The sequence below is a fragment of the Buteo buteo genome, chromosome 2, assembly GCF_964188355.1.
Source record: "Buteo buteo chromosome 2, bButBut1.hap1.1, whole genome shotgun sequence".
Lineage (NCBI taxonomy): Eukaryota > Metazoa > Chordata > Aves > Accipitriformes > Accipitridae > Buteo > Buteo buteo.
In genome coordinates this window covers 78,263,953-78,273,120 of record NC_134172.1, presented here as the reverse complement: position 1 = coordinate 78,273,120, position 9,168 = coordinate 78,263,953, and the positions used below count along the sequence as shown (strand labels likewise).

The following is a 9,168-nucleotide window of genomic DNA, read 5'->3' as shown; positions in this document are numbered from 1 at the left end:
ACGAGATCCTGGCACAGCTTCCTCCAGGTCACGGCACCCTCCCGGTGCGTCCACCCTGCCTTTGCTCCTGGATTTTCCAGCTCCGATGACTCAGCTCCCTTTTTAACTCACCAAGTGGAGCCGGGCGCTGGTGGCTTGGCGCTGCTTTTAATTTTTTTTGGCTGGTCAGGTCATCTTATTTGCTACTGATAATGTTACCTCCTGGGATGCTGGAAGACAGCCCAGTCTGAAGAGAAGACTAAAGCTCCCTAAATAAGCTCCAAGGTACGGACACGAGCCGCCGGGTGCTGGGATGTCGCCCATGTGCATAAGGCTTCATCTTCCTGTGCATGGCTCTGAGCCGTCCCAGGAATAACCGCGCTCGATTTGTCCGCAATGCTGAGCCCTGCCTGTCGCCGTCTCCTTTTTTCCATCTCTTTCCCTGTGAACCCTCAGGCTCAGGTGGGCAAAAGTTCATCTGTCCCAGCGGCTTTTTTGCTAACTTTCCTCCAGCCAAGAGCCACGTCTGCTGGAGGAAACCTCCCATCTCTGCACAGAAATGTATTCATAAAAAAAGAAAGAGGGAGAAGAAGAAGGAGAGAAGCCCCGGCGTGGCTGGGAAGCTGTCTCTTCGTATTCCAAGTGTGCGGTTCAGGTCTCGTATCGGCGGTGCACAGTCCATCCCAGAGGTGCTCGGTTCACAGTGTTGGTGCAATCTGCCAAACAGACGGATCAGCTAGGAGACATTTCCAAAAGAAGCTGGAACAAGGGGGGAGAGGAAGGAATAAACAGCCTGCAGGGTGGCACGTTCCAGCTCACCCATTGCCAGCCCCGGAGAATCCCATCCCTTCCGTGCAAAATGCCGCTAACGGATTTTGGGTTGGGCACGGCAGCCTGCCCCTGTGCACCACAACCAGTGCATTACAACTCACGCCTGCGCACCACAGACCGTGCACCGCAACTCGTCCCCGTGTACCACAACTCGTGCACCACAACCCATCCCTGCGCACCGCGGCCTGTCCCCGCGCACCGCAACCCAGCCTTCTGCACCGCAACCCCTCTCCGTCCACCCCAACCTGTGCTCCGCGCCCCATCCCAGCCGCGGCGTGGGTTGCGTTTGCATCGGCGAGGTGCACGTGGGTGCTTCGGGTTTTGGCAGCCACCCAGCCACCGCTCTCCTTGTCCGGATGGGCCGCGGGAGGGGCACAACCTCCCCGGGGTTGGGATTCGTGGCTTCTCTCCCCGTTCGGGCTCTCGCCAGCCCTACCTTGGCTGAGCAGCTGCAGGTTTCGGACCTCCTCGCGCACCTGGAGCTGCAGGACCTGCTGCAGGACCTCCTGCCGCTGCGCTTCGTGAGCGATGCCCATGCGCTGCAGCTTCTCCCCGTTCAGCCGCAGCAGCGCCCGACCTGCAAAACACGGCATCGCTCAGTGCCCGGCTGGCGGCAACCGTAAAAGTGCAACTCAAGTGGGAGCCCATCTTCACGTGGGAACGAGGAGAGGGAAAGGGAAGGAGTCCTAAAATGCTCTTTCACCACCTGGACCCCCAGGGGTGGAGAAGCCTCACAGGTTGCCCCACTTTTGGAGAGCACCGGGTGGCAGCTCGAGGTCCCCAGCCTTGGGACAGGTACTGGCTCCAGCAGTCACGTAACCCATCCCTGCAGGCAGGAGCTTTCCATTTCTCCACTCCACCTCCCGCATCAGGAGATGTTTTTCCGAGCGCACGGTCCCGGCGCGGGCTGGCCGTCCCGGGGCAATGGCGGTACCCATCAAAATGCATTAGCGTTGCCGTCACCGTCCCCGGTGAGCCACTCTCCTCCAGTCCGGGGGCTATTAGACGAGGGATTTACAACCAGCTTTTGTCCTTGTTTCCCAGCGTACATTTGCTAATGCTGCCTTTGTTTCCCATGCAAGGGCTGGCTGAGCTCCTGCATTAGGGTTTTGCATCCCTCCCGGGCAGCTCCAGCGCTCCCTTCCCTGCTGCTTTCTCCTGGCCCTGGCAGAGCTCTGCCCAGCCATGCACACGTCATGGTCAGACCAGGACGATGCTCATATGTAAAGGTCAAAGCCACTGTCCCCAGGGGGCAAAAGGGAGAGAGCAGGTCCTAGAGGTTATTCTCCTCCAAGGACTTGGCTGGGAGTTGGGTTCAGATCTGGAGGAAGACATTTGCAACTTGGACTCCAGCTGGGCAGAGATCTTTCCTCTTCTGCAAAAATTTTCAGTATTTAAAAAACTATAAAAATAATCTTATTATATTAATCTAGGCGAGGAGAAGACTCTTCCCCATTTCATAAACTACAATCTCCCCTGGGCAATTTATGCTCATTTTAAACAACCTCCAGCCTGTCCTGGAGCTTTCCCCGGTGGCGGATGCCTCCTGCCCAGCCCGGGTGGGTGTCCCCATGCCCAGTGCCATGGGGCAGCTCTCCTCCATGGGGAGAGGGGACAGGAATGGGGGGTACATCTGCCTTCAAAACCACGAACCTCCAGACAGCTATTTCCCAGGAGCGCGTGCCAACGGCAATTAGTACCGGTGATTAGCGAGGGTGTATACCGTACCTGTGATGGCGTGGTGGGAGAACGCCTCGACGTAGATGAGATAATTATGCGGGCAGTGCTTCTTCAGCCATTTGCACACATCCTGCTGGGTCCAGAGCACCACTGGCTTGGCCAGGCTGCCCAGCGTGGGGCTGGTGTGGTAGATGCCATAGTGGTCACAGGCACGGCCCTGTGGGGAGTGGGTGGGGAAGGGGTTAATGGGATTTGGCCCCGTGAGGGGGAAAACGCCTTGGCCGGGAGCCTACGGGGACACGCGATGATGCCAGCAGACTTTGGCTTTGCACCTTCTGGAGTCCCTCGGCTCACCTCGAAATAGCAGCATCAGAGGAACTGGTGAGAGAAGCCAGGGGAGTGGGGACGGGAGGCTGAGGTGGGGGTCCTGCCCTACATAGACCCCACACCTGGGAGCTCCCTGGCCCTCCTGCTGCAGGCAAGAACCCTGATCCCCCTCCCCTACATGTTTCCCAGCCCAGCAGAGCATCGTATGGGCTCAGGAGGTGTCCCGGGCGTCCCCAGGCTCCCGGGAAGGGAGGGGGCACTGCTCCCCAGGCAGGGAAGGGCACTCACTGGCAGCTCTGTGGGGACGGAGCCAGCGAGGTCCTGGGGGGCAGTGGGTACCAGTGCAAAGCCATCCCCACCAGAAACTGGTACTGGCACAAAGCCATCCCCACCAGAAGTTGTTACCAGTGCAAAGCCATCCCCACCAGAAGTTGGTACCGATGCAAAGCCATCCCCACCAGAAATTGGTACTGGTGCAAAGCCATCCCCACCAGAAGTCCCTGGGGAGGGACCCACCAGCCAGTTGATGCCCTGGAGCAGGAGGGATTCTCTCTCTCCTGCTCAGCCTCCTTCAACCCTGAGCTGACCAGCCATGATGGTTGGTGTCTAAAGCCACCTCTGAACCCCGCAGCTCTTTCTTGGGGTGCTGCCATGCCCAGAGACACCTGGGGTTGCAATCCTCATCACCCTGGTGTGCCCTGGCCACCCTCCACCTCCTGGAGACCTCTGCCATGCATCCTCACCCCTTGCCCGGACTGCCCCGGTCCCCAGTGCAGGCTGCTCCCTCCAGCACCGGCCGCCCACCTGGCCTCAGTGCCCGGCAAGCACCTGCCTGGTGGCAGGATGGGACCAGGACCTGCAGAGTGGAAGGGATGGAGGAGGCGAAGCAGTGCCCATGGGGAGATGGGGCTTGTCTGCTGGCATCCCTCCCTCCCTCCAGCTGGAGCAGCCGGTCTCGCCCTGAGCCTCCCGGTAGCTCCATTTCCTCGCGAGGTCCTTGCTGCCCGGATTTATCCCGGTACGGAGCAAACCGAACGCCTTGAGCTGCAACAGCACAGAGAGACGAGCCCACTTCTCCCAGGGGGATCTTCGAGGCTGGCTGCGAAATGGGGCTGGGGGATGCAGGAATCCACCGTTTCCTGGGTTTAGCCCCTGGGGGGGGAGATCGATGAGCTCTCCGCTGCCAGCGATGCCAAGACTTGATCCTCAAGCAGCACCAGCAAACATCGCTCCTCCGAAGCGGCTCCCCGCGCCTGAGCTGCTGGGACTGTTCTGGACTGGGCCACGGGCAGGTGGGGATGGGAAAGGGGTCCCCGCTGCCCACAACAGGAGGGGACCGCAATTGCCAGGGTCCTCACCCGTGTCTGGGACACGGCAGGGGCATGGCAGAAGCAGCAGCCGATGCAGGGATATGCCAGCATGGGAAAGGTCGACAGCGCTTGGACCGCGGTGTGCCAATGTCATCCTCCATGTGCGAACATTGGCTAATTAAGCATGCCTAATAGAGGAGCGGAGATAATTAGTGTAACACTGACTCCAGACATCCCGCGGTTACTGATACTAATGACACATCCCTCAGAGATGCCAAAGAGGAGGTGGCAGAGGGCTGCGGGGTCTGGGATGTTTCCCCTGGCCCCATGCTGGGCAGTGCTCACCCCACGGAGCCCGGGCAGCCTGCTGCACCCAGGGGATCACTGGGCTTGGAAAGGGACCTTGCCTCAAGGAGGGCTCGCCTGTGGCAGCTGGGGACATTCGAGCGAGAGGGAAGAAGGCAAAATTGGGAGGCTGTAAATTAATAACCAAGGAGCCCATCGCCAAAGCAGACGGAAAACGTGATGGGCAATGCGCACAATTTGGTTTCCCAACCAAACCAAACCCCACCTTTGGGGGGGCCCCTGGACACATCCCGGGAGCTGCCTGCCTGCGGGAGCAGCCCCAGCCTGCGCCGGGCACTCAGCTCCTTCACACTCGGCTGAGCGTGCCGGAGAGCGTGCCGTGGGGAGGAGGAGGCGATTTGTTCTGGGCTCACTAACGAGCGATGATGAGAAGCGGAGGGGCTGGGAGAAATAACAGCCAGCTTCCCGTAAGCTTCCTGCGAGCTTCCCGTGAGCTTCCCGCAGCTATTATCCAACTAACCCTCTGAGGCACTGGGGAAGAGGTGACAAACAACCTGCATTTTCCCTGGGCACTCTCACATCTGCAAGCGGTTCGCGAGCCCCTGCGCATCCTGGGTGGGAAGGGGAGGTGTAATGAATCACAGACTCATTTTCCAGCCGGTTGAGCTGCGCTGTCTCTCCGATAAACTCTCAGCCGTGAATATCGAGCGCCGGTGTTGAGGAGAGCAGGCAGGAGAGCTCGGAGGTGGCTGGGGGGGAGCTGGGTGGTGGGAGCCATCCCCTGGGACCTGCAAGGAGCAATTCGCATCACCTCCCTCCTCTTGGGCATTTTCCCTTGCCTGTGGCAAAATTAAAGCCTTTCTCCCCATCAAATCCCTCTGGGAGGTAGGTGGAGGCAGACAAGAGAGAGCCATGATGAACGCAGCTGGTACCCGGAGAGTGGCTGGCGTGTCCCTGTGCAGGCAGCGCTGTGCAGGCAGGACTGTGCAGGCAGGACTGTCCCCATGCTTTTCGCAGAGGTGTGAGAGGGAAAGAGCCAGCGGGGTGCTTGAAGGGGTGATGGGGACAGTGCCACCAGGACAGGGGACACTGCACCCCTGGGGCTGCCGCTCCTGTGAGCATCACAGCATCTCCATGTTGGAGGCTGGAAGCCGGGCAGTTCCATTTCCCCCATTTTCTTTCCAGCGCTCACCAGCTGGATGTGCTGCCTCTGAACACCGCTCCTAGGGTGTTACAAAGGGGTTAGGAAGCACCAGGAGCCGCACGCTAGGAAGATGCTCCTTCCCATGGCCGTGCAGAGGCAGGGCAGCAGGCAAATGGCTGGAAACCTTCGGCTCACAGCCTCATTAATGCAATGAAGTTCAGAATTTTAGGAGGACAATGGCCCAAACCTGGCTAAAAGACATACCCAAGCGCTCAGGGATTTTACGGCATTATAAGGAATTTGGTTCCGGCACATTTACTGCAAAATTGTATTTGGTCCCATGTCCAGGCGTGGAGGGGAGGCGACACGCAGAGCTCACCCCAGCCCAGCCCCCAGCCTGATGATAATAATTAAATTATTATATTTATGTATATTACTATAATTAAATGCCCAAATGCACATGCTTTCAGCAAAACGGGATCGAAAGGCCTGATCCTGCAGAGAAAGGAGAGATGTTCCTGCAGGGAATCGATGGGATGGGGGGGGACGACGACAAGGAGCCGTCCGGGCACCCCCGGGGCAGGGGCCGGGGGGTACGGAGGAGCCCAGCGGGTACCTGCGAGCCCTCGGTCCCCGGCTGCCGCAGGAGCTTGACGGTCCGGCCGCCGTCGGCCCGCTGGCTCCGGCCGTCGTGCCAGGTGAGGCTGCTGCCCGGGTTCCTCTGCAGGCGGTAGCTGAGGTTTTCGGCCGAGACCGTGTGCTCCAGGAGGCTGCGGCAGAAGCTGAAGTGAGCGGCGGCGGCTGCGGAGGGAAGGGGGGTGAGAGACGGCCACGTTTGGGCACCCAAAAATGCCTCTTGTACCCCACGGGACCTGCCGAGCTCGGCTGTACCCCCCCACTGCCAAAAATCTCTTCCCTTCCCATTGCCAGGGAGAAAACCCATGAGCCCACGAACTCGCCGGCTGGCGCCGTCAAGATGTTTGCCCACACAAAGCCCTCGCGAGCGATGCTTGTTTTGACACCCGCCTGCCGAGCAGACGCGGGGACCCCGCAGCTGATCTTTGCCGCGTGGTTATAACCTCCTGCTCATCACCGCCGCTCTGCTGGGAGAGACGCCGGGAGGGGGCAAAGGGGAAAAGCCACTTTCCATGGACCAGGCTGACATTAAACTGCTGCCGCCTCGGGATGGCGAGCAGAAAACCCCCATCCTGGGCAGCCTGATGGAGAAGGGGATGCAGGTTTGTCCCCCCCCGCCCCAGCACAGACCGTGGTTGTGTGGGGACGGCTGCTGCCCCACAGATGTGCAAACCTGCACACCCAAGCGAGGGCTGAACACGCACCAGCCCATCTACCGTGGCCCAAAAAGAGCCATTTACCCACGATGAGGGTTTTTGCCCCTCACCCCTTGTGTTTTAAGCAGCTTGGGGTTTTGGGGTTGGAATGAGGATGCAAAGCTTTCCTTTGTGGGGGCTGAAGGGACCTGGCTGCTCTGGGAGAAGGATGTGCAGGTATTAGGGGTTCACACACTCATCTGCTCCAGATAAAAGCCAGCCGGCTTGACATAAGCAGCGCTGATCCACAGAAGCAAAGACCAGAGCATCCCCCAGCTCACCTGCTCCTACTACAGCAAGCCGGGCAAGCCACGAACCACCACCGAAATCAGAGCAGCACCCGAAGGAGATCTACCTCCAGGGTAACCCACCCTGGGGAACGGAAGGGCTGGAGAAAACCTGCTGCAGATCATTTTCATCATTGGTGGGTTTTAAGAGGGAAGGGGTTTCAAAGAGACCTCTTGAGCACACCTTCATGCAAGAGGAGACCAACCAGCCCAAAGAAGTCAAAACGGAGCAGGAAACGGTTGTTGATGTATCCGTGTGGCCCAGATTATCCAGACCACATCACACCACCTTGCTCCTTAAACACACCCACCAACAAGCACTGCCTTGGGGAAACTGAGGCAGGGGACCTGACCGACGTCCGGGGAAGCAATTTTATGGAAAACAAGCTGAAGGGAGATCCATGGAGGGGCTCGGTGCTGAGCAAAGACAGGGCTGGCAGGAGTGGTCTCTGTGCCTGTCTCAGGCGATGGGGATATCTCTGATATCTGGGGATATCTGCCTTCCTGCAGCCTCAGACACCCCGGACCCAGCAGGCAAGAACCGCAGCGAGTTGCGTTCCCTCCAGCCAAGGATCCCTGAGATGTCCCCGGCTGTCCTGCCCCGGCACCCAGCCCTGCCGTGGCTGTGCTGGGCTACCCCTGAGCTGAAAACCACCCATCCCACTGGGCACTGGGGGCAGATATGGTCCCGGCAGGTCCAGAGGGGATGGTGCCAGAGCTGTGTTCTTCAGGCTGTGCTGGGGCTTCCCCAGGACTGGCTGCAGAAAGGCTCAGTTAGGGAGCGGTGAGGAAGAGGGCTCTGGCCATCATCAGAATCTATATCCATGGGGGGCTATAGAGCATCTGCCACCAGCAGCAGGACGTGGGCATCTACGCTCTTCCAGCAAACAGGGCTGGAGGCGAGAGAGCCGGAGCGAGAGCAGATGGGAGAGCGGGGGGAAAGACGAAGGGAAAAACAAGACAAGAAGAAAGGCAGGGCTGGGAATGCCGGCGGCACCGCTCCTGTCGGGGGCAGGCAGCTGCAGCCCTGGAGCCCAGAGCTCCAGCCAGCTCCTCCGGCAGCTCCTCCGCAGCCTCCTGCTCCCCCAGTCCAGCCCTCGGTTCCCAACTTTCCCATCGCCTGGCGGCACTTGACCCGGGTAAGGGTAGGGGGGGTGCTGAGCCAGGGCACACGGGAGCATTTCAGAGCAAGGGAAGGATGGGGGTCAGAGGAACCCCGTCGCAGGGCAGCCCCTGGGCTGGCTTAACGCGGGGACACGGAGGTGGCCTCCGCCACGGGCTCTCCTCTCCTTCCCACGCCCTGCACGGGAGCAGCCACAGCAATACCACGAGCACCCAGCCGCCCTCCATCCCGTCCGCTCCTCTTTCTGCTGAGCCGGAGGCTGTGCCCACCAGCCGGGGATGCACATGCAACATCTCCCCCCAACCCTGCCGGCCCCTTAGTCCCCCCCAGCCGTGGCCTGAAGACCCCGGCCATGCCCTGCAGCCCCCCCTCACCTGGCTCGGGTGGTCCCTGCGAGCTGCGGATGGTGGAGACGCAGCAGAGGGATGGCCGGCCCTGCTGCATCTCGGCGGGAGGAGGGATGCGCGCGAGCGTTCGGCAGCACCGGCTGTCACGAGCACGGCTCCATCCCTGCCTCCCCTCATACCTCGTCCACACCTGACTGACTCCCCCGATCGCCTCCCTCCCGCTGCCAATAAATGGTGGCTGCACGCTCGCCCCAGCTCCGGCGCTGGGCAGCCCCCAGCTGGCCTCGCACGGGGAGGGGGAGATAAATTACACCCCCTCCCCGCTGCCCCGTGGGCGTTTGATCCGGAGAGATGCTCGGTGTTTTCCCTGCGTGCTCCCGCCTAATCCCGTGGCAGGGCCAGCTGGCACTGGGATGAACGGGAAGCCTGGGGGGCTGCTGGGGGGGACACCGGACCCGCCGGGCATCGAAGTGCCCCGGGGCTGAGCTGAGCCGTGGCAAGCT

General features: G+C 60.5%; 1 protein-coding gene across 1 annotated transcript; it reads right to left on the bottom strand.

Moving 5' to 3' along the window:
• Nucleotides 1–630: 630 nt before the first annotated feature.
• On the bottom strand, nt 631–8,762 carry SAMD10 (sterile alpha motif domain containing 10). The gene is made up of 5 exons (XM_075022607.1): nt 8,693–8,762; nt 6,194–6,378; nt 2,539–2,707; nt 1,247–1,387; nt 631–695 (listed from the first exon to the last, which is right to left on the bottom strand). The coding sequence occupies exons 1-5, from the start codon at nt 8,760–8,762 to the stop codon at nt 631–633; spliced, it is 630 nt and encodes a 209-aa protein (XP_074878708.1).
• Between the last annotated feature and the right edge of the window lie 406 nt (nt 8,763–9,168).

What these genes read in the sequence shown, in the direction of transcription:
- SAMD10 (XM_075022607.1), bottom strand. Translation starts at nt 8,762, where the DNA reads ATGCAGCAGGGCCGGCCATCCCTCTGCTGCGTCTCCACCATCCGCAGC. An exon ending in GCAGGGACCACCCGAGCCAG is followed by an intron (nt 6,379 to 8,692) that starts GTGAGGGGGGGC and finishes TTCCCTCCGCAG; the next exon opens with CCGCCGCCGCTCACTTCAGC. An exon ending in CCTGCAGCTGCTCAGCCAAG is followed by an intron (nt 696 to 1,246) that starts GTAGGGCTGGCG and finishes TCTGTTTGGCAG; the next exon opens with ATTGCACCAACACTGTGAAC.